The sequence below is a fragment of the Plectropomus leopardus genome, chromosome 1, assembly GCF_026936395.1.
Source record: "Plectropomus leopardus strain MGB_pleo_1.0 chromosome 1, ASM2693639v1, whole genome shotgun sequence".
Lineage (NCBI taxonomy): Eukaryota > Metazoa > Chordata > Actinopteri > Perciformes > Serranidae > Plectropomus > Plectropomus leopardus.
This window is the reverse complement of record NC_142176.1, coordinates 3,734,274-3,759,190: the sequence shown is the minus strand read 5'-3', so window position 1 is coordinate 3,759,190 and position 24,917 is coordinate 3,734,274. Positions and strand designations below refer to the sequence as shown.

Below are 24,917 nucleotides of genomic sequence, written 5' to 3'. Positions count from 1 at the left end.
CGGTGGTCTTGCTCTGTTGGAAGAGTATTAAATGTGTCTCTGATTGTTTCAGGCTGTCTTCATCATCAAACCGAGACTACGTGTCATTATCTGGCCGTGAAGCGGGATTCCCGCAGCACTGCTCTGCTCTGCTCCTGCTGCTTCAAACAACAAACCATGTAAGTAAAATGTTTTAATAACTCCTGAAACCCTGTCCTGCTGCACGACTGCAGGTGTTTCTGACGTGATGCAGATTTCTCTCTTAGTGCAAAGAGCAAAACTTGATGGTGACAAACGACTGCCTCGAGCAGTTTAATTTGCACTTTGGCACACAGAGTCTAAAAAACCTGCAGGAGGATCTGAGTGAAAGTGAAGGTGCGTTAAACAGAGTGCAGCTTCACAAACACGCAAACAGTCTTTAAAATCATTTCTAACAGGGGGACAGTTATGTGTTTGTAATATTTGTCTCTCTGTTTGTCCACACTTGCTGTCAGATTTCTATTCTGAAGACTGTTGATGTGGTTTTACATCAAAGATCGAGTCTCTCTCCGTCACACACACCTGTCTCAAAACAAACACAACAACACCACCACAGTCTCATGTCCTTCCTCTTCTGTGTTGTTTTCAGCCTCCATTTCCATCTGATCTTTGGGGGGCGGCGCTGAAAGGCTCGCTCTGCTGCTCAGGAGCCCCCTAACAGGATTAAGGGGGGACACGGTGAGGTGCTGCTCCCTCTTGGTGTAACTCACTCTGATGTGATTTCCATTTGTCTGGCCTGGCCCTCACTTTCCCCTCCAGCTAATCCCTCACTATTCTCACCGCCGTCCGTCAACCTGGTTAATCTGCTGGCAGGCTTTAGGAGGAGAAGCCTCCACACACACACACACACACTGAGACTCTTATAAACAGCAGGTCGGTGTGCAGGAGGGAGCATCACACACACAGAGAGTTTGTGGATGTCAGGCTGCTGGTAAGACTGCTGTTAGAAACTGACTTGTTGCTTTATATAAAGTGATGTTTGAGGTCTGCTGGCTCAGCTGTTATTAGCTCCACTGTTACTCGAGATTATCTCTGCAACAGTTCATGTCTGCGTGTCGATGCCTTCTGTGTTTGTGTCAGCAGCAGAGTTCGTTATCGTGCAAATTAATTTTAGCTGCATGTTGACCCGAGCTGACTCTGAGCAACACTTTTGTCTTTTTTTTAAAAAACAGAAAATGAAAAAGTAAAAAACAAGACAACAATTGGAGTACAAATGTTGTGAGAGGGAGTCACCTGTCTGTTGCTTTAGACACAGGAGACAAAGGTAAGTACATTTACTATTCAGATCTAAACTGTAAAAGCTCAATATTAGCAAGTAATTTCTGGCTATATTGAGTCCAAGAATGTATTTATAATAGGAAAAAAGCTCAAATCTGGCAATGTGGTGAGCTATTTTCAGTAAAATTCTACCTTTTTTCAGCAGAAAATATGATCAGTCCAAAATTTTATATATTTTAAAAAAAAAAACAAAGCTAAAACCTGGCAATGCGGAAAAATATTTTGGTGAACCTTTTTTTTCAGTAGAAATCAGTAGAAATTTACTATATAGTTTAATTTTTAAAAAAGAAAGATAAAATTTGAATAGAACCGTTTATCCTACTTTCAGTAAAAACATTTTTTTTAAAAATCAGCAATCTTCCAGAAATGACGATATAAAACAAACAAGGAAGCTGCACTAGAAATACAAATGAATCTTAGAAATCTTTGCATTTCATTTAAAACAGATATGTATGTTTCTGCAAACACTGACAGATTGTTTAATAGTTCTTTTTCTCCGCTATTGCTTTTATTTTGGTACATGAACGCACATTACATCATTCGCTTCTTTTAAATACCGTCTTAAGACTTTTTCTTTTATAGGAAAGCATTTATCGATATTGAATATGTGGCTGTTTTTCTAGGTTTTGATATATGATCACTGTCTTGTTTACATTTTGTTGTTTTTGTTTTATCACGGCCTTGTTTTTAATCTGTTGCTTGTCTAAAAAAGCAATGTTTATTATTTATTACATTGTTTCAGTCACTCTGTAGTAATTTAAGTCCAAAAATGCCTCACTGCTTCACTGGTGGACAGACAGCTTGACCCCAGGCAACATTTCAAAGCTGCATTCCTTGATTTTTTTAATTTTATTTTTTATTTTTGGTGTCACTCTGGGCAGCAGAACAAGTCGAACTCTGTTTGTGCACGTTGGATCATGAATTCCTTTAACATCCTTTTAATTTATTTAGGAGTTACAAAGAGTTGTGTCTAACGTGTTTGCTTTAGTTTGGTATAATTAAAGGAAAACAGTGTCTATTAAATTCTGTTTCCTCTCTGTCTGCTCACAGATGTGATGCTGACATGAGTGAATGGCCCCTCATATAGCAGACATGACAGCAGAGGAGCCCGTGGGCCCCTGGGTGTCCAGCCCTGTGGGGGAGCTCAAGTTAACGCCTGAACGCAGACTGGAGGAGGAGCTCAACGACTGCAACCGAGACGTGACGCAGTATCGCACAGGCCCGCCAGACACCGAGGCAGATCCACCAATCACTGACAGGTAAGGTCTCATCTCTCCTGTCCAGCGCCGCGTCCCTGCAGAGAATCCCTCTGAGCACGTATGATTGTTTGGACTTTTTTCAAAAACATGAGCAGAAGGCAACGAGAAACTTAACAAGACAAGCCCCCAAAATTTGCAAAAAAAGAAAAAAATCAAAGAATTACAAGAAAATTACCTGAAAATATGCACAAAAAAACAAAAAATGAAAGACAAAAACAGACAAGAAAATGACCAACAAAAAGGTACAGAAATTTTTTTATCTATCTGTCTTTTTTACACACGTTTAGATATTAAATTGTTCTAATCATAAATATAACTTTAGGGACATTTTTCCTTTTTTGGATAATTTTCTAATAATCCTGTCCTCTTTTTTAAAACTATTTTTTTTTGTTATTTTTTGTCACATTTTACAGATTTCTTGCGATTTGTGGGACATTTCTTGCCAAGTTGGTGATTAATCGTGTTTAATTTTATTATTAGTACTATTATTTCTGTGTTTGCTGCTAATGTTCTTTGAATTGTAATTACTCTTGTTGGTAAGGATTGTTATTGTTTTGTTTTGTTATTCTCTCTATTGTCTGGCCTTATTTCGGCATTATTGTTTGGCTCTTATTGTTATGTTGCCTCTGCAAGAAACCCGTCTTGCTTCTGCTTTGTTTGTTTGTCAAAAAACTTTGGAAACTCAGTTTTCAAAGGTGCTTTATAAAGTTAGCCATTATTATTATCATTATTATAATTAAACGATTGCCGTTCTCTCTGTGTCTCAGTTTGTGCAGCGAGGAGCCGTTTTGCAGGATCTGCCATGAGGGCAGGGCCTCGGGGGAGCTGCTGTCCCCCTGCGAGTGCTCTGGCAGCCTGGCCATGGTGCACCGGGCCTGCCTGGAGCACTGGCTCACCGCCTCCAACAGCAGCCACTGTGAACTCTGCCACCACCAGTTTGCACTGGAGCGCCTTCCCAAACCTCTCACTGAGGTAGGACGTTTCACGGCACACAGCTTTGTTATTTTGTGACAGTGTGGCTCATCATGCCTCTTAGCTTTCACTCCCTATATGGTTTTCCAGACTTTGAGGTCTCTATTTGTTGCTTTTGGGTGCATTGCAGCCAGTTCGCAAACTTTTTCATTTACAGCTCAACAGAACATTAAAAGATGTTTCTGAAAACATTTGAGGAGTGTATGACCATACAGTGTATATATAGATGGACGACACGCCCCAATTTACCCCCGCTGTCCTGAAGTGAGGTTAAAATATCCGAGATGTGGGTGATGTCATTGAGAGCCGGAGGCTGCCTGTAGCGATATCCGCAGTGGAGGAAGTTCCCGCCAAAACTAATCGCAAGCAGCTCTGTTGAATGCGAGCACACAGATAATTTCAGTTTTAATGAGTTATTAAATAATACAAAGAGAGATTTCTTCCTCCTGACTCTGACTCCTGCCGTCTCATTGGGAAAAGAGACCCTGTGTTGTTCGGCAGAACATAGAACTGTATTTCAGTGGGACTTATTATCACATGAAAGAGTTCAATATTTTAGGAAATGAGCTTATTTAGTTTTTTATACTTATTATTGTTTTTTATTCTTTTCTGGCAACTGAGCTGCAAAAACGTGTGACATTGATATCAATCTCAACAACAATAATAATAATAATTTGTATAGCGCTTTTTGAGGTACTCAGAGACGCTTTACACGAAATGCAAAAAAGAGAAATATGAAATATTAAAAAAAAACAACCTCTTGCACGAACAGAGCAGATGCAAACACAAGAACAGAATACAAAAGCAAAACTCAGAGGATATTCAGATTTGGGAGGTTAGTGGGACACAGGTATTACAGGCTTTTTTTTAAAAGGTGGGTTTTGAGTTTATTTTTTAAATGATGGAGAGTGAGTCTGAGTTTCGGATGTTTAGAGCGAGGCAGGTCCAGACGGTTTGGGCAGCAGTGACAAAAGCTCTGTCCCCCAGTCTTCAAATGTCACTTTAAAAACACGTTTTTAAAAAATCAATAAATAAGCCCATTTCCCCAAATATTGAACTATTTCATGCCATAATAAGCCCCACTGAAATACAATGTTATGTCCAGCCAATGTGACAAACACAGTGTGATATCCAGCAGGCCTGCTCTCTTTTCTCAATGAGGCAGCAGGAGTGAGGAGGAGGAGTCAGAGTGAGGAGGAGGAGCCACAGTGAGGAGGAGGAGCCACCGTGAGGAGGAGGAGCCTCGTGGCGAGGTGCTGTCTTCACGTTGGAGGACCTGCTGCTGTTAGCTGCACCGTGTGTCCCCCTAAAGCCACTTAGCCTGAGAGCCAGATTAGATGGTGTTTCCTCCGCAGAGCGCGGTGCAGCAGTGTGTGTTGGCGGCCTCCTCCTGCTCCTCCTGCTCCTCCTGCTGCATGTGCGGTCACAGACAGTAATCTGCTGATTAAGCACCACGTTCTCCACCAGGTTAAGCTACAGCAGTGAGCAACATAAGCCTGCTGTCAGGCAATGCTGGACACATGCGCACACATGCACAGAGACGCAGGTACAACAGCTGACATGAGTGATGCTCGGTGTGTGTGCTGACATCTCTGTCCAAACAGCAGGTCCTGCACACACACACACACACACACACACACACACACACACACGGTGCTCTCACATGGGTGATATATCACTGTTACTAAGAGGTCTTCTTATGCATTTTTGTGTGCAGATTGAGTCCTGCTAGATAAATATAATAATAATAATAAAGTTCATTTATATAGCACTTATCAAAACCAATGTCACAAAGTGTTGTACACTTAAAATCACAAAACACACACAGAAAAATGTTTTAAAACATACCACAAAAGAAAAAATGTAAGAATATTACACAGGAAAAATGTTAGAAAAGAAAAAGAATACAACACAGAAGAAAAAATTAAAATCAGCTGCTGTCAAAACTGTGAAATGACTTGAGTACAGTTTCAGGTACCATATATTAATAAAACAATCCATTGAAAAGAGAAGTAATTCCTTTAGATAAAAATCAGTTTTTAAAAGTGATTTAAAATAAGATAATGATGTTGGTAGACGGAGACGGTGAGGAAACGTTTCCACAACATTGGCTAACGTTACCTACAAGCTGCAGTAATGTTTCAAAGAAAACATTTTAATCTAATGTTCAAAGAACATTTTAAATGTTTAATGTTTAACATTTCAAATAATGTTTCTGTGAGATTAAAAACTGACTAAGACGTGACATTTTCACTGCAACAATCTGAGGATGTTTTGGGGATGTTGAGAGGCGACAGAACAAATAAACGTTTCTGCAATGTCACATGAGAACAAAGGAAGAACATTTTCAAAACAAAATCCAGAAAATGTTATTGAGGACTGACATTTTAGACCTATTTTTTTTAGATGAAAATGTAATGTAATGTGATGTTAACAATTTAAAAAATAAAAAAGTAGGCACTTCTTGGTGTCACTTTTCTGTTTTTGTTCATTCTTACTTCTTACTTTTTCAACAAAGTTCCTGCAAATTTTGGGTCAGTGTTTTGTAAGTCGCTCTTTGCCTTCTCCCCATGTTTTTGAAAGAAACCAAACCAGTTTGCTCAGGTTTTAAAGGGTTAATCCTATTTTCACTTTTAGTAATACCTTTAAACCTAATGCAACAGTTGACAGAATCAAAGTTTTCAGCTCCATCTGCTGGACAAATGCCATACTCTCCGGCCCTGGTGTCAGTTCGGTGCAGGTCTGTGGACAGTGATTTAGTCGTATCGCTGCACTCATCTGCATCATGCCCTCCAACATGGTTGAACTTTTTTTGGGACCCCTGGAAAACAAGGCGATACACCTCAAGGAGTTCATCGTGGTACAATAAATGTCTTCTTGCTTGTCTTTTCTGAGGTGTTTTTAACCTTCTTCTCCTCCTTGTCCCCTGCAGTGGTTGTGTTCTCCGTCCATGCAGCAGCAGAGGAGGACGCTGTGTGGCGACGCCGTGTGTTTCCTGTTCATCACTCCTCTGGCCAGCCTGTCAGGGTGGCTGTGTGTTCAGGGGGCCATGGACCTCCACTACACCAACGGCATGGAGGCTCTGGGGCTCCTGGTCCTCACGCTGGCCCTCTTCACCATATACGTCTTCTGGACCGTGGTAGGATCTGATGCTCCTTCTCATGCAGACACCTCGTAATGTGCTAAAATCACCACGAGGACCAGAAAGATGATAAAATGCACCACAGAGCTGAGAACTACAGAGCTGATCAATATTCACTGCATTTACTTCACAAACTCCTCTAACCCTGTAGGCATATTTAACACACTTTTCATTCTTCAGTTTTTGATAGTTTAATGTTCATACATATAGCATACAGTTAAGCAAGACTGTGTGTCTTTGAATTTCTATCTCAGCTCCTAAAATAAGTCTAAAATACACTGACGAAAGTAAAACGTTACATTCAGACTGTTAAGTGCAAAAAATGCTCCATTGAAACGTTTGATCTCAAAGCCATCAAAGCATAAAACATGCACTGTATTATTTCTGGAAGTCATTCTGGGCTTTTTCCTTTGAATTTGTCATTTTTACTGTTTCCCCCCCAATAACGTACTTTTTATCATATTTGGCATATGGAGAAAATACGACATTTCCAGGAGATGTACTGTCACAATCAGTGTTGCTGCAGATCATTGACATATTCCAGATTGTCATTATCAAAAAAAATCTTCTTCGTATGTAATATATTGAAAATATATCTATTTTCTATGTAATAATCTTTTTTAAATGTTTTTTTTTCTTTTGTCATCTAACATCATTGTGGCATCATGACAAAAACCTGGCATTTAAAGCATTAAAATTCTGAAAATTAAGGAATATTTGATATTTATGATTAAGTTGGTTAAAACATAAACTCAATGAAAGTAGAAAATCATATTAATGTTTAATTTTTTTAAAGTCTGATTTTGAAAAGCGCAGAGTGTTATGAGTGTGGGAATTTGACACTATATATAAAAAAAGTATAAAAATCAACATTGCAGCTAATGACTGACATATCCCAGGCTGTGATAATAATTAAAAAACTACTTAGCATGTAGCAGATGGAAAATCATTCATTTTGTGTGTGTGTGTGTGTGTGTGTGTGTGTGTGTGTGTGTGTGTGTGTGTGTGTGTGTGTGTGTGTGTGTGTGTGTGTGTGTGTGTATGTTGATTTAAAAAAAAAAAACAAAGTAGCATCATGACAAAAAACCTGTCATTTGAAGGATTAAAATTCTGAAAATCTATGATTATTTGATAATTATGATTAGGACTGATGACTTTAAAAAAATATATTTTTTTAAAGCTTGATTTTGAAAATCGCTTTTGTGCGTAGAGCGATACGAGTGTGTGTGTGTGTGTGTGTGTGTGTGTGTGTGTGTGTGTGTGATATTAAAGCGAGCCCTCAGGGTTGATTTGGTTGTAGTCTGTGATAGTTCAGAGTGTTTGAAGTCGTGTCGTCGGAGGTAAATATTCAGTGTGGTACTAACAGCAGATGGCAGTCGGCGTATTTGACCTTTACCAGCTGCACATCACTGTCATTGTTTGTCTGTCAGGTATCTGTGCGCTACCACATGCACCTGTTCAGGACGTGGAAGAAAACGGACCAGAAAGTGAGACTGCAGATTCCCTCTCCCCCAAACACCACTCCCAACCAACACACGCTGTCCATAAACGCCTTCGGCAAAACCACCAACAAAGAGACGATGGTGTAGACTTCAGTCTACGCTAACAAACACCTCAAACACAAGCAGAGAGGAGAGTCGAAGCCGAGGTTTGAGGACTTTTACACCAGTTTCTGTGACCTTTTACCAGGAACTATTGCATCAAAGGAGCAAATCTCACAACCTTTGAGTCTCACAGCGTCAAAAACTATCATCTGGTGAAACTGTCTCCAAATCTGAAGAACCTTTCAGGCAACTGTGGACAGGATTTTTATTTTTTTATAGTCCACAGTGACAATCAGTATCATCACCTCCTGAGGACAATGAAGCGTTCTGGACTAATCTGACGATCCGGTTTATTTTCCTCCTCTCGGAATAAACTCAAGATTAATCTGCTGCAACTTTGCAGTTCTGCAACACAAACGTGTTTGACTTACGAGAGCTGGAGACGTCATCCACGTCTGCAGCTGTTCAGACTGACCTCTGAGCTTAAAGGTTTAAAGGTTTCTGTCCATGCAGATAGTTTGGGTCTTATTCGTCCAGATTTTGACAGATTTTCTGTCTGAGATTTTTGCCTCCGCCCAAACACGGTCGAGATGACTGGAGTTTTCTTTTGTGGTGCTCAAATTCAGAAAAATCAGGCTTTAAAAAGTATTATACATTAATATTATTTCTACCTTCATTGAGTTAATTTCTTTAACCAACATCAGTCCTAATCATTATTATCAAATATTTGTTAATTTTCAGAATTTTAATCCTTGAAATGCCAGGTTTTTGTCCTGACAAAAACCAGTATGTTTTAGATGAAAAAATAATACAAAAATGAATTATTTTCAGTATACTACATACAAAGTAGATTTTTTTTCACAGCCTGGGATATATGATATTGTATCAGTGTACGTATTTTCTCCATATGCTGAATATGGTAAAAATGACGCCATTAGATTGAAAATAGTACAAATTACTAATTAAAAGGCAAAAGCCCAGAATGACACCCAGATATAATACAGTATATGTTTTTATGCTTTGATGGCTCAAAAATTGCAGTTTAAATGAGTTTTAATGGTGCATTTTTTGCACTTATGAATGTAACAATTTTCATTTTCAAGCATAAAAACGTGGATGAATCACACCTGTTTTTTGGACTATCCTAAAAAACTAGAGTACAGCAGGACAAATAAAACCAAAATCATCTGCATGGATCGAATCCACTCGAGGAAGGCATCAAAATGTGTTTGAAAATGAGATTATCTTGTTGAAAATGAGAATTGTTTTTGCTTAAAGAGATTTTTTCGGTATTTGGGTGAACCGACCACTTAGGTCCATGCTGCTGAAAATCCCGTCCAACTTCTGTCCTGCTTTTACTTTAAGTGTGCGAGCCAAACTCGACTAGAACTGCAACGAACAAAACTGGCCCTGCAGCCGGAGTGATCCTCAGGTTGTTTGCAGGAACATTTAAAGTAAAAAACTAAACCGCAGACTGAAGAACTTTACTGCGACTTTATTCAGAGCAAGAGACGCGTTTCGCCTGTAGCTTTTTCAGGTCCGCTCAGTGAAACTGCATTCACAGTTACATGACTATCAGCATCATTTTTTTCAAAGAGTGTCAGTAACTTGTTTTTTTTTAAAGTAAATATAATTTTAAAAACATTGTGAATACTTTAGAAAATGTTGATACACTTTGAAAAAAACTGAAAAAAAGTTAAAAAGCTGCTGATAATTACCCATGTGTTTGAAATACCAACTCATGCAAGCGTAAAAACTTTTTTTTTTTTTTGCAGTTGACGTGTTTCCATTAGGCGAGTTTTATATTCACACTTTGGAAACTAAAGTTCTTCAGTGTGCATTGGTCCATTTTGTTTTCCAACTATATTTGCATTAATTGTAATAAACACTAAATACATAGAGCAAAGTGTCACAACTGTATTTATAACTTTATTATGCTAACAGTTTAATTCACACACATTCATTTAAATGAGATCAAATCAAGGAAAGGCTCACACGTTGTGCAGTTAGAGCGATCCAATCAAACGGAGGATTACTGAGGTCGATGCTGTTGCTCTAAGGCAAAGTCTGAGCTCTTCACACTCGGACAGACGCGTCAGGGACCCAAAGTGGCTCGTCAGTGTGGAGATCGTTGCCCTGAGACCAGATCAGCAGCGGACGGTTGTACTCAGAGGCCAGAGCCAGTCCAGGTTCTCCACACGGACAGCAGCAATCACATGACGGCACAGCTCTCCCCCTTCGACAGATCCTGAAAAACAACATCATCGTTTTATTTAAGCAGTTACTATCACGGGACACATGCTGGTCTCTCAAAAACAGTCTGGTTAGCACCGAACATGCAGTTAGAGGAAGGCGCGGCGAGCGAGTGTGAAGCAGGCGGCTGCTGGTGAGCATCAAACAGCTGACATGTGGTCACATGGCACCAGATCAGTGGATTTGGGTTTTTTTACTTCAGTTTTAAAGGCATCTGTTTGGTAAAGTTCTAACTCAAACAAGTGCATCTTAGCTTTTGGGAAATTCTGCAGGTTACAACTTGAAATAATGTTGGAGAGGGCTTCGGCATTATGAAACTAACTAAGATCAATCAACTAATATGTCCAAATTACTGAAAAATGTACATTTCGAAACAATATTGGTTACATGTCAGACGTTTAGCTTCATTGAAAGCTGAAGACGGTGAAAGGGCTCAGTGATGGAGCTGAGTAGAAATCTGCAGGTGTAAAAAAAGCCTGAAGGCAGCATTCGAGGGTAAGTTAAGTATTAATTTTCCTTGACGAATGTTTGTTGGCGGAAAGGCCCTGTCGCTGCGTAGTTTTTCTTTTGCCACTGGGATTTTTAGCAGAAACGTTTCCTGATGGTTTGTGTTGTTGTTTATTTGCTCACGGTAAATATGTTTTGTTCTTTCAACAGAGGGTTTCGTTTTTTTGCTAACTGGTGTCAAGACGGTCTCCTGGTTTCCCTTTTTGAAGGACGAATACAGACGAGCTTGTCTGCTGGAATGAAGATTTATCTCCTAACGCAGGCAGAAGGTACGTGCTGGTTAATTGTTGGTTTGGTTTGTTCATGTGCAAGTTTTTGGCCGAGACACGGTGACGTGAGGCGACACAGCGGGGAGCTTTTCTTTGCCAGCAGCAACGAAACACGCTGCAATGTAACCACTCCGAGCAATGTGTCCCCTCAATGTGCATCCACGAACAGTGCTTGTTTTTGTGAGCGACAGGTTGGGATCTCTGTAATTGTGGAAAAGGATCTCTACAGTGATAGTCCTTTTTTTAAAGAAGTAAGATCCTTTTGGTTTGACCAGAAACAGCCTGGAAACCACAGATTCAATCAGACTGCATGTGAATTAACAGTCATTTCAGTTGAGCTTCATGATGCGGGCCTTTGTCTTTGAGCTAAACATGTTCGGCATGATGCTAAAAAAAAGCACAGAAGCAGCAGCAAATCCAACATGCATGAAACACGCCATGCATCTGGTGGCGAGCACACACACCAGGTACGAGCAGACGGGCAAACTCCTCCTCCTCCTCACCTACTGTGCAGCGCGCCGTCTGCTCTGACCTCAAGAGACAGAACAGCACTTCTTCTTCTTTCTCTTTGGCTTCAGCAGAAAAAAGTGTCATCAAGTCTGATGTACTCAAACATTTGTGCTTGTATCTGTGAGAGCGCAGAACTTTTTTTGTTTCTGGATGTTTGTTTTGAGTCATTGTGTTTACCTGTCTCCGAAAGTGCTGGATGTCGCTGCCTGCGACCAGTTCTTCATCGAACTCCAGTTCGGTTTCCTCTTCCCCTCTGTGCTGCATACACACACGGCGCTCCGCCATCTCCTGAAAATATATAACGTGATATATTATCTTAGTTTCACGTGGAAAAAAATGTCCCAACATTACTTCTTTAATCAGTTTGCCGTCTGCTAAATGTGAAACTCGAAACTAAAAAAAAGCAGCCCACAAAAATGGGTGACATCACGGCGACTACATCAATTTTTTTTTTTTTTTTTTAATACAGTCTGTGTTTACATCCAACTGTGTAAGAAAAAAAAGATTTGCACTGAAGGTCCACTGAATTAACACCCTTTCACTCTAAGAAATGTCATCTTGTGACTTTGATTAGGATCCAATTGGAGTTTGACAGACACACCTTAAAAAAGAGTATATTGAGCCTTTAAGAAGAAATGACCCAGATTAGGAAGAAATTATTTTTTAAAAAGTTTTCCTGAAAACAAAAATCCCCAAACAATCAAAAAAAATGTAAAGTTGAAACAAACTGCTTCAAAAATAATAATTGTGCTGAAAAAAATATAATTGATAATATTAAACAGTTTGCTGAAAATTTGTTCTTTTTTAAAAAATTATTATTATGTCTATTATTATATTAATTTCTTGTATTTTGCGGGACAGTTCCTCATTACCATTTTCCCCTGTTTTGCAGTGACTGAGGCAAACTGCATTTCCCAGAATGCCGCTGCACACACGGCTCCACTCACCTCGTGGTTGGAGTTCAGAAGAATGACCCTCACATCAGTGACGGGGCCCCAGCTCCTGTGGCCCTGCAGGATCAGGTCCCCTGAATCCGCCTCCATCTCTGCACCTGCTGCCCAGATCTGACCACAAACACAGATTCACGGTTTCTCGTCCAAAGAGCTCCAACAAACATATTTCCCCTCAATAATGTTCAAAGAGACTTTTCTTTTCTGCAGGAGGACAAACGACAGACTCACTGTGAGCGTCTGTCCCGCATTCAGGACGCAGGGGGACGGGATGTGGAAGGAGATGTCTCCAGCGTCTGGGAACATCCTGCGAACCACCCAACCACCGAGCGGCTGCTCCTGGAGCGCACGAGAGGACAGCCAGCAGGTAAACGCTGCTTTTATATGCATTTAAAGCTTTGAAACCGGAGCGAACGGGTCTGATTTCTGTTTAAAAACAGGACTAAAACAGCAGTGAGCGACTCTGCGAGATACATCCCACAAATGGCAAGAAATTAGGAAAAAGGCAAGAGAAGAAAATGGCCTGAAATTTGTTTGATAAGGAACTAAGAAATTATTCAAAGGTTGAAAATAAAAAATAGAGACAAGTTAATTGTAATTATTTAGTTATTTATTCACCTTTTTTGTATCTTTAAATTAGCTTGAAAAGAGAAACAGGGGAATTATTAGAAGGTTAATAATAAATAGGAAAAGTGTAAAATTAAAAAAAGTATTTATAATAATTACTATTGTATTTATAGTTAACTTTCCTTTTGATGTTTGTCTTTGTTTTACTTTTTATTTTTAAAGATTTTTCACATTTTCTTCTTTTTGATAACTTTCAGAAAAAAACATCTTGTACCTTATAAACTGTAACTTCTTGGTGTTTTTCAAAGAAATCAAGCCATTTTGTTCTCTTTTGTATTTTTACCTTTTGACATTGTTTTTGTTTTCCATTGTTTTCCTGTTTTGGGGGCCGATATAGTCGACGTGAGGGTGTGAGGTCAGAGCGATGTCGTATGCTGCAAAGCCCTCTGAGGCAAACTGTGACGATGGGCTTTAGAAATAAAACTGAATAGAAACTGAAACAGTTTATGAAGTTACAGTTTTACCGTCTCAGAGTTGTTCCTCAGTCGAACATATTTTCCGTCCATGTCGACCTCCGCCACGCTCACGGCGCCGTGCTCTGTGGAACGACTGGACATCTTATAGGCCGGCGAGCTGCCTGAGCCTCCCTCGTGTTTCCGTTTCTTCCCTCTGAGTTTTCGGCTGCTGTGTTCGTGTGTTCGAGGGATGGCTGTGTGCTGGGAGGGGCTCGGTGACAGATGCAGTCTGAGGGGGGGAAAAAAAATATTATTAATTATTAATTATTAATATAATATTATTTGTATTTTTAAAAAATGGGAGCAAAAGCAGCAGGCAGACTCCAGAGATCCAGGTATCACGAAATGTTTTTGATTCATAAAAGCACCAATATATTATTTTACTATTATTTTTATTTTTTATTTTATTACATTTTTTATCTATATATTTATTGAATAATTTATTTGACCGTTTTATTTTATTATTTTTTAATTATTTATTAATTTATACATTTTTACATATTTAGTTTTTTATCTAATCATTATTTATTTCAGTGAATCTATAATCCGTTACTATTTTTTGTAATTATTATTATTGTCATCGTTCATCTTATTTTTTTTTTTTGTCCGTGGGAATGTGTGACCGTATTAGGGGATATATATTTGAACATGTGTTTTGATATTCCCTTGAAATCTCAATAAAAATACTGTTTAAAAATGAACAGAAATATAATAAATAGAATAATATTGCCGTACCTCTGCTCCTCCACCTCCAGCATCTTCCTGTAGGCGTTGATCTCCATGTCCAGAGCCAGTTTGACATCCAGCAGGCTCTCGTAGTCCTCCAGCTGCGTGTACATCTGGCTCCTCATGTTCAGCAGCTCCTGCTCCTTCTGACCGAGTCTCTGCTGCCAAACCTCCCGCTCCCGGTCCAGAGTCCGCTCCAGCTCCTGAGAGCGGCTCTCCAGCAGCATTTTCTGCCCGAGAGGAAGAACAACACGAAGAAAAACGTGAGCAGCTTTGCACAAACTACGCAAACACTTACAATACTAAAATTATAGCCGAAGAACAGAAACAGGCGTTTCCCTCTTCCAGTGAGAGAAGATGCACCCAAAGTTTGTTGTATATTTGAGTAAATTGAGCCGGACAGAAACTACAGAACCACACAGAGGTTAAAATACTGAAGCAAAGGTGGAACAACAAGTATTTAAAACCTTTGAACCCTAAAAAATATTTTCATCAAACACATGGAGGAAACAGCAATGAGCAAATTTGGAAAGAAAAATTCCAGAAACTGCAAGAAATATGTTGATTTTGAAAATTATTATTTTTGTTAAAAAGCTTGGAAAACTTATATATTTACACATACTTACATATTTAGAATTATTTTACAGAATTAGCAAAATTTCAAACACTTTTTTCTTTGTTTTTCTTTTTGTTGCACACTTTTAGTTTTTTTGTTGTATTGTTTTCTAATTTCTTGCTAATTTTGGGGTAATTTTTTGCTTTTTTTTTTTTGTAATTTCAATTTCAAGCTCATTTCATTCTTTTCATGTTTTTGAAAGAAATCAAGCCGGTTTGCTCGTTTCAAACGGCTGAGAAAGGTCACACAAACAATCGTGGGCTTTTCGAGTGACACTTTTCACATGATTACACATTCAATCTAGTGTGGATATTAAAAAAACGTATTTGTGCAGCTTTAAAATCCCTCCAAAATTCAAGATAAGTATCATGACAGTTAGGAAGAGTACGGCTGTATTTCGTGTTTCGTTACAGGTTGCACTTACATCTTTCTGGTACTGCTGCAGCTGGGAGCTGAGGCTCTCCACTCGGAGTTTGGTGGTTTCCAGTTCATCTTTGGTGGAAGACACGGCGTTGTTTTTCTCCAGTGCGGCTTGCTGGGCGTTCTGTAACTGTAGAGCAAAAAGAGTTCAATCTGATACCAGAAATATAACCTTTTAAAACCTGCTGTGACATCAGTTTTGTTGTGTTCAGATGCCTCTCACAAAATAGTTAACTTTTTGAAATGTGTGTAAATCGGCTTAATTTCTTTCAAAAACATGAGGAAAAAGGCAACGACTGACTTGGAAAGAAATGTCCCACAAATTGCAAAAAATAACTAAAAATTGATAAAGAAAATGACCTCAAAATTAGTTTTAAAAAGAGGGGGAAATTATTGGAAAATTATCAAAAACTGGGGAAAAATGTCAAGAAAAATATATTTATAATCATTATAATTGTGTATTAAAAATTATGTCCCGAAAAAAAATACACATACATTTTTAATTTTCTGCACTTTTTTTTGGTCATTTTCTTGCCTGTTTTTTTTTTTCTTTTCTTTCTTCAGGTCATTTTCTTGTAACTTTTTACTATTTTCTTGCCAACTGTAGGCCATGTGCTGTTGAGTTGCTCACTGCCTTCTCCCCATGTTTTTTTTTTTAAAGAAATCAAACTAGTTTGCTCAGGTTTCAGAGGGTGAACTAAATAAACTAAAATCCTTTTTTTTACGTGAATTTTGTGCTGGTACCTTTGAACTGAAGGTCCTGTCGATCTCTTCTTTGTACTGCTGCAGCTGAGACTCGTGTTCCTGGCGGAGCTGCTGCATCGTGTCGCACAGTTTACTCTCAAACTCTCTCCGTCGTCCCGAGTCGACCTCCACCAGACGGCTCTCGTGACGGCTGCGGATCTCCATGATCTCCTACAAAACAGAAACAACGGTGAGTCGAGGAAAATGTGAGCCTGAGGCAACGCAGAAGACAGAAACTCAGAATCAGAATTATTGATCCCTGATAGATAGAAATATAGCAAGCAGAAATAAGTTCCAGCACCAGTACATAAAAATATTAAAAATTTAAGTATTTATAACATGCTGAGTATGTAAAATGTTTAAAAAAATAAATGTGAAAAAATATAGTAATAGACACTTAGCATGAGTATGTTAATATTTAAAAAATATGTGTATTTATAATATGGTGCGTACGTTAAGTGTGAAAAAATATAAATGTTAAGATACACAGTAACAGACTATTAGCACTAGTATGTGAATATTTAAATTATTATACAGAAAATGTGCTGAGGGTGTAAAGTGTGTAAAATATAAAAATCGGACGAACAATGCAATGTGTAAAACCAGCATGTAAGTTAAAAATATTAATAAGTGTGCATTGCTACAATGAACAACAGAGATACACATAAGTAAGAATACCATTAAGAATATGTACAATATATACAGTATGTGTAACACGTTAAGTAGAGCCTACATTGCACATTTGAATAATTGCCTGGAGGGTTGCTGTGGTTGAAATATTGCACCAAATATTGCATTTGAGGGAATTTAAAATTGGAGGTGCAGGTTTGTGATTTATAGTCAGATAATTTACAGCCAGCTGAGCGCCGTGCGTGTTTTACCTGCTCGCTGATGTTCCTCTGCAGTTCCAGCTGTTCTTTGAGAGTTTGCACCTGGTTCTCCATCTCCACCCTCCGCAGGATCTCAGAGCTCAGCTGGTTCTTTGTGTCGGCCAGCGCGCCCTCCACCTGGTGAGATCGCCCCGAACACACACACACGCGCACACACACACACACACACACACACACACACACACACACACACACACACATTTAGTGGTTAATGTAATGTTATGTAGTTAATGTTGTGCAGCTGTGCTTTTTTGCCAAAGACAAATTTCCTTTGGGACAATAAAGTTTCTTATTTTATTTTAGAGTATCTGAGTTTATTCGCCTGTTAGACCCTAAATCCATAACATCATTATGATAAGCAGGTTTTTAAGTCTGACAGCTACTAATTGTTATTTTCTTAGACCTGCAAATGGGAGCTTTAACCCTTTGAAACCCGGATCAACATAACTTTTATTGCGCTGCATTTATACACCTATCACAAGTAATTCAACTTTTAAAATTTTAACAAATTGGTTTGATTTCTTTCAAAAACATGGGAAAAGGCAGCAGGCAACTTTGCAAGAAATTAGTCAATTAATAAAATTATTTTTAAAAAAGCTATGGAAAAATATCCAAAGAATTATATTTATAATTATCAAATTACATATTTAAAATTATTTTACTGAATTATTCTACAATTTAAGAACCTTGTGTCAAGTCATTTCATTTTTTTTTTAAGTTTCCTGTGGGGTTTTTTGACTAATGATTAATTTCTGAGTCATTTCCTAAGTTGCTCATTGCCTTCTTCCCATGTTTGTTTGTTTGTTTGTTTGTTTGTTTTTAAAAACAAACCAAATTTTCAGGGTAATTAAACATTTTAAACTTCAACAAATTGGTTTGAAAAAAAGGGCATATAAAAGGCAGCGGGCAACTTAGCAAGAAATGCCCCACAAGGTGTATTTTTGAGTGTTTTGGATTCTAGAAACCTAATTTTTAGGTACTTTTCTTATATTTTTTACTAATTTCTTGCTAATTTCTGAGTCGTTTAATTTTACGTTGTTCATTGCCTTCTTCCCATGTTTTTTTTTAAAGAAACCAAGCCACTTTTCCAGGATTTCCAAGGGTTAAACCGTCAAACAAAGACATCCCCACATCTCCAGTTATCCCTGGGTATGACCTTGCATGTGTGAAAACAGCTTTAGTTCATACGTTTTCCAGCTGACCCTGCAGGTCGGCGAAGTCTTCGCTGAGTCTTCTGTTGTCGGACAGCAGCTTTGTGTACTCGGCGTCCTTGGAGCTCAGAGACGCCTCAGTTTTCCTCCACTGGGCCACAGCGTTCGCCAGATCACTCTCCTTTTTCTGGTTCCTGGAGTGAGAGAACATCGAAGCACAATTATGAGCACCACTGAAGATAAGGTTATTAGATTACGTATATAGAAAACTAAAATGTATAATCCTCTTAATTATATTTTTGAAATGATTTTACAGAAAAACTGATTTATGTTTTAGAACTTTCTTGAGGTCATTTTCTTTTTAGGGTTTTTTTGGGGTATTTTTCTTTACTTTTTACTAAGTTCTTGATAATTTTGGGAAATTTTTGTTGAGTGGCTTGTCGCCTTCTTCCCATGTTTGTGAAATTAAGCCAAGGTGCTCAGGTCACAAAGGGTTAGTTAAAAGCTTCAGTGTTGTGTGGAAAAGGTTTTGAGCCTCAGCAGGATTATTACTGATGTAATGTTTGGTGTATTGAATTCACCCTGAATTAAAAAGCGTCACTGAAATGATGTGCAGAAATATTTTTATGTTTGCTCTGTTTGTGTGTGTCTTACAGAAAGCGAGATTGCCTTAAAAATGCCAATTTTTAAACAGAGTCTGGTATGAAGAGGGGGAAATGTTTAAGAAGGGAAAATATTTTTAAAATTAGAATTATGTTTTCAAAATAATTTTACAGAAACAAAAGGAAGAAAATGCATTTTTAGCACTTTCTTCGGGTCATTTTATTTGTTTGTTTGTTTGTTTATTTATTTAGTTTTTTTGTATTTTTCTTCTGACTAAGGCTTCAGTAAAGTGTGGAGACAAGTTTTGAGCCCCCGCATGAATATTATTGATTTACTGTTTGGTGTATTAAATTCACCCGAATTACAAAGCGTCAAAGAAATACTGTGCAGAAATATTTCCACCTGTGCTCTGCAGCTGTGCGTCTTTCAGGGAGCAGTATTGCCTTAAATATGCCAATTTGTAAACGGAGTCTGGTGTGACAGTTTCTCCGGCACCTGCTCGATCATGCATGGCTGTATCCTAACGCCGCTACCTGGCCTGAAGTTTCCTGTACTCCTCGCAGAGGTTCCCATAGTCGATCTGCAGACGGGCCCTCTCTCCGGCCAGGACGTCCAGAGACTTCCTGACATCGGCCAACTCCTCCTCGTACAGCCGCCGCACGTTGCCCATCTCCCGGCTCTTGGACTCATCTTTCTCCTCCAGCTGGAACAATATGGATGACCGCTCACTCTCCAGCTCCTGGACCCGCTGGATGTAGTTAGCGAGCCGGTCGTTGAGGTGCCGGAGCTCATCCTTCTCCTGGGCGCGGAACAGCCGGGGGCTGGTGCTGGAGGAGGGCAGGCCGGGGTCTGCGCCGCGGCGGCCGGCGGAGCGGCTGGAGGAGCGGCCGCTGGAGGAGGCGGCGGCGGGGGTGGAGGTGGCAGAGGCCATGATGGTGGTGCTGTGGCAGGCACTTCTTGCGGTCTGCGTCCACAACTGATCCGGATAGTTTACTGTAAAAGACAGACAGCAATCCGTGGGCCGCAGTCAGGTAACGGTGCACCCATCCGAGCCGGCCTGATATCAGTGAATTAAAGTGACATTTAAACGCTCCGGTAAAGTTCAAAGATCATCGCGGCGCACAGAAAACACGGATCTGGTCCTCAGGTGTCGTTTAAAGGTCTTTTTCCTGAATCAAAGGTGTCCACAGCTGAAATTAATCACATTTGACGAGTTGACGCACTGAGAACAAGTGAAGGAGCCGCCAGAGACAAGGCAGCATAAATAAGGCAGTACGTTTCCGGGTGAGATTTTCAAAATAATGCTGGTTAACGGATGGACACTACCAAAGTAAAAAAAAAAAAGTGTCTTTTTTTAAAATTATCATTATGATCTTTATTGAAAATGTCCAAAACAAGTATGGAAACAATTACATTTAACGAGTGTATGGAAGCAATTGCCATCAAATGTATAGAAAATAAAGGTTAACGTCTTACAAGATTGAAAATGCATTACAATGGTAGTGCTTTTAACTTAAAGTTTTTAATGGAAATATAAAATTAAACAACAAAGGGAGAAAAGCTAATAAAATGAAATAAATAAACCATTGTGCTTTAATTCCTTTTATCACTTTTGAAGAAAGTGAAGTGTGTGTGTGTGTGTGTGTGTGTGTGTGTGTGTGTATGTACATACAATTTATTTATTTCATTTATTTAAAAGGAATGAAATTCTTAAAAACAACAAAACATGTGTAGTGACATATAGTCTATTTTGTCACCATATCTACCATTACCAGATATTTACCATTTTACAACATTTTGGTTAAATTTATCGTCACATATTTATTCAGTTACGCATATTATTATTGTTTGTAATCTAAAATGGGTGTTTTTGTGCTGTCAGTTTGTGATTGTGATTGATAGCAGTTTGTATATTTTGAAAAACTGAAATAAAATACTCCAAATGATAAAAACAGATAAACTGTATGTCACAAATAAAATAACCTACATACTGAATAAGTGTAACCCTGTTGAGTCTGATGGATCTTTTGTTTTGGAATAATTTAATAAAACATTTTTTCATCTTGTGTGCCCTCTCTTGTATGTAACTCCTATATTCAACAGCCATTTCATTTTTTATTGTTACCAGTGAAATGTCTCATCTGATATGTTAACCTGTTGTGTCCCAACCCATTAAAAATCAATAAAAATTTTAATTATTTTTTTGTTTTTAAGTGGACAAGCGATAAGGGAATAGAGCTGACAAGATTTCAAAAAATGTCATAAAGTAATAAATAAGTTTTTTTTAATGATTACATACTTGAACAGATGGTGTGATAATAACAGAAAAAGTGACAGAAGCAAACAAAACAATTAAATAAAAATCAAATTAGTACTACCACAACTGTCTGATATGTCCCTTCTGGGCTACTGTAGTAACAACACGGCATGAAAAAGGCGGGAAAAAGCAATAAGACTGCGGAAGAAACAATATGGCGGGTCGGTGGTCCCTGGAGGAGGAGAACAGCTGTGTAAATATAAACGGCTCATTGAACGTCGGTAGCGCTAGTTTATGCAACGTGTCCGGCGCCGGTGACATAATTGGTCATTTTCGGCAGTTTTTCGGTTTATCCGGCGCATTGAATTGATTTCAGAGCAGAAATTACTCTGAAAGTGGAGCTCAGAGCAGAAGAGGAGACATGGAGGTAAACAAACGGCTGAAGCACAGAGGGAGTGAGACCCAAACAAAGCTGTTAAACAAGGTAAGACTGTTTTTTAAAAGCTTATTGGCAGAAACTATTCCTAATTGTTTGTTATTTTTTGCCAGCACAGGGTTAACATCCTTTGTCATTTCCACATGTTGTTAATGTGCTAATAGCACTGGGGGGTAGAATAATCTCGGGATATGTAACACGAAGTCTGGTGTTGTCGGTTAATTGTAAACCCGAAATACGTGTGGGAAAACTTCCTTAAAATGAAAACGGTCCCATTCTTAAGTGCGTTTCCTGAAAGATTTTATTTTGAAGGCCAAACCGGAGATGTTTCGTTATTTTTCGGCTTAACTCGGTGAGGTTTGACTGACATTCCTGCAGGACATCAGCTGATACAGATGACTGGCTGAAAGCCTGGAGCTGATGTCACTTACCACAAGACCACAGTTATTTGATCACCTTCTTTAACCCTTAGGGACTGTTTTATTTATTTATTTTTACATAAAAGCATTTTACGCAATTTTTCTCTGTGTTTGTGCATATGGCATATATGTAGGCAAGATTTTGTATTTTCATTTTAATATTTTAATCTTGGAATTTTCTTCTCAGCTCCTACAATAAGTCTAAAATAAACTGTGTCAACAACATTGTTTCATTCATACTGTTAAGTGCAAAAGATGCAGCACTGAATCCCATTCAAACTGCGACCTTTGATCCCACAGCCATCAAAGCATAAACTCATGCATTGTATTATTTCTGGGTGTCATTCTTAGCTTTTGACTTGAAATTTCATTTTTTACTATGTTCCACTTGATGGCGTCATTTTTTAAATATTTGGCATATAGAGAAAATACATGCTATTTCCACTAGGTGACCTGTTACAATCAATGTTGCTGCTAATCATTGACATATCCCAGTCTGTAATAATAATAAAAAAAAAAAATCTACCTGGCATGCAGTATACTGAAAATAATGCTTATTTTTCCCCATCAAAAACATAGTAGCATCATGACAAAACCTGGCATTTAAAGGGTTACAATTCTAAAAATTAATGAATATTTGTAATTTATGATTAGGACTGATGTAGGTTAAAAAATAAACACAATGAAAGTAGAAAATCATATTAATGAATTACAGTTTTTAAAGCTTGATTTTGAAAAGCTCATTTTGTGTGAAGAGCGATATGAGTGTGTGTAATATTAAAGTGGGCCCTCAGGGTTAATGCAACATAGTTTTTTACCAAATGTAGAATATAAAAAAATGCAGTGTTAATAGCTCATAACCAGTCCATCAAAAGTAATTATCATTTAGTGCTTGAGATTGCCAATATGTTTTTTTTCCTGATGTTACTATTCATATATATATATATATATATATATATACACAAAAAAAACCACAACATGGAAATACTGCAACATAACAGGCATGTATAAATGCTCATAATGTTGATCCATTCTGCATTTTTTTTCTTTGCACTATCTATAAAGTTAACAACTTATAGACCTGTATTTAGATATGTCATTTTTATTGTTGGTTATTGGTGCATTTTAAATATCTTTATATAATATTTACATATGCATCTGTCTTTTTTTTTTTTTTACATACTCGTATAAATAACAGTTTTAACTTATTCAAAAATAAATTTTATTTTTTAATTATTTGAAAGCAATTCAAAAAACAAGAAAAACAAACAGTCATATTACTTGTAGGTGAACATGTATTCGACCAAAAAAGTTGATTCCCATTACAAAAATTAAAACATTTTGTTTTGGTATGCAGGAATAAAGTGTCACTCTGTAGTGGTGATTTATGAGCCTGCACTTCTCTGTCAGTGTTGTTGCACATGTGTGGCTGAAGGGGGCGCCAGACCTCCACCGCACACATTTCTGTTAATAGAGTAATTCAGTTTGTAATGAGGCATCCATCTATTTAGTTCTAATATGATTTACTTCCTGTCTGAAGGACAGTTAACTTCTGAACGGCTGTTAACTTGAATAGTTGTTGTCATTGTGAGTGACTGTGTAACTGAATAAACGTTGTTTACACTCCTGTTTAATTGCATCACAGGTCTAATGCAGTCACTTTAAATACACCGTATACAAACCATCCTTCAGTCTATTTATAGTCCCTCATCCATCCACCCTGTATGTATATTTACAGCATGTTTCCACAGAGCAGTTGTGCACATTTGAGGACCTCGAGGTCATTTGCTGACTGAAGCTTTTTGAAGTTCCCATTAGTCAAAGTCAAAACCAGTCCCTTCATACGCTGCCAGCTTCTATTCTTCACCTCATAATAAAGGCCTCGGGACACACACACACACACACACACACACACACACACACACACACACACACACACACACACCCTTTGATCCCCCTCTGGATGGCGGGGAGCTCTGTTTGGCTGAACTACAGGAATAATCAGGGTGTGTGTATTATACTCAGGTGAATGATGGACGCTGATAGAAACCAGGATACTGGATGTGAAACTGGTCTGATTGGGACGTTGGAGGACAAGATGATTTCACTGGAACTTTCCATTTCAGCGTTTGGTTTTTACAGCTCCCACATAAACCTTTTCATCCTAGATTTCTGAAAGGATGAGGCTGCTGTTATTCTGAGTTCTGTACGTCATCCCTGAACAAGATCAATACCAACAGCGCGTCAGTTTTTCTGTCTGCACGCTGGTTCCTCCCAAAAACACCAGTCTTTAATAACAATGTAGTTTCATTAAAAAAGGCTAACAACCCCCCCAAAAAAAACAAAAAACCCCCAAACAAATTAAACAGCTGGTCATTGCAGTTTCTAGGAAACAAACAGGTGGAAATAGTGCATTTTGGCATCTGTGGTGGATTCAGTGTTTTGATGGATCTTTCCAGCAGCAGGACGGTGTATGGCGTGTTTAATTTAGTCAAAATAAATTACAGTGTGTATTTATTAATGGTAAGCACAGGATTATTATTATTATTATTATTATTATAAAATGTATTCTAAGATAAATGTAGTCATTGTGTTGGTAGAATGACTGTCTGTTCGTTTATTATATATCAGCCGTAATATTGGATAATGCATGAGCACGTAAGCAGAATCTGAGGTGTAGTTAATTAAAAACAAAAAAATAAATAATAGACAAACAAACAACAAAAAATGGTTGTGTTTAAGTCTGAGTCATCGCTGTGTATTAAACTGTTTTTTAGCCTAAAGACATGGATGTTTCTCTTTTTTTTTTAAGATGATTTTTTTGTCTTATTTGATAGGACAGCAATAGTGTGAAAGGGGGTGACATGCAGC

General features: G+C 38.3%; 3 protein-coding genes across 10 annotated transcripts in view; 2 read left to right on the top strand and 1 right to left on the bottom strand.

The window, feature by feature from the left end:
- The first annotated feature begins 85 nt into the window (after positions 1-85).
- marchf3 (membrane associated ring-CH-type finger 3) lies at positions 86-12,782 on the top strand. 7 transcript variants are annotated; one of them, XM_088083701.1, is made up of 7 exons: positions 86-158; positions 608-696; positions 1,191-1,282; positions 2,347-2,555; positions 3,323-3,527; positions 6,460-6,666; positions 8,100-9,856. In XM_088083701.1, the coding sequence occupies exons 4-7, from the start codon at positions 2,368-2,370 to the stop codon at positions 8,256-8,258; spliced, it is 759 nt and encodes a 252-aa protein (XP_087939827.1). In that variant the 5' UTR covers positions 86-158; positions 608-696; positions 1,191-1,282; positions 2,347-2,367; the 3' UTR covers positions 8,259-9,856. The 7 variants fall into 7 exon arrangements, 5 of the variants coding, with proteins under 5 accessions (XP_087939827.1, XP_087939779.1, XP_087939976.1 ...); XM_088083653.1 differs by lacking the exons at positions 86-158; positions 608-696 and adding an exon at positions 841-949; XR_015777765.1 differs by lacking the exons at positions 86-158; positions 608-696; positions 8,100-9,856 and adding exons at positions 11,124-11,242; positions 12,645-12,782 and having other exon boundaries at positions 956-1,282; positions 6,460-6,663.
- On the bottom strand, positions 10,123-20,179 carry lmnl3 (lamin L3). 2 transcript variants are annotated; one of them, XM_042510920.2, is made up of 12 exons: positions 19,468-20,179; positions 18,369-18,525; positions 17,172-17,297; positions 16,291-16,461; positions 15,551-15,676; positions 14,520-14,740; positions 13,794-14,013; positions 12,934-13,041; positions 12,700-12,816; positions 11,930-12,040; positions 11,746-11,814; positions 10,123-10,461 (listed from the first exon to the last, which is right to left on the bottom strand). In XM_042510920.2, the coding sequence occupies exons 1-11, from the start codon at positions 19,863-19,865 to the stop codon at positions 11,776-11,778; spliced, it is 1,794 nt and encodes a 597-aa protein (XP_042366854.1). In that variant the 5' UTR covers positions 19,866-20,179; the 3' UTR covers positions 10,123-10,461; positions 11,746-11,775. The 2 variants fall into 2 exon arrangements, with proteins under 2 accessions (XP_042366854.1, XP_042366895.1); XM_042510961.2 differs by lacking the exon at positions 11,746-11,814.
- A 1,237-nt stretch (positions 20,180-21,416) lies between these two features.
- adamtsl3 (ADAMTS like 3) overlaps positions 21,417-24,917 on the top strand; it is a 198,732-nt gene continuing 195,231 nt past the window's right edge. Inside the window, exon 1 of the mRNA XM_088083412.1 lies at positions 21,417-21,675. The gene's annotated coding sequence lies outside the window, so the exon portion shown is untranslated. The remainder of the gene's footprint in view (positions 21,676-24,917) is intronic.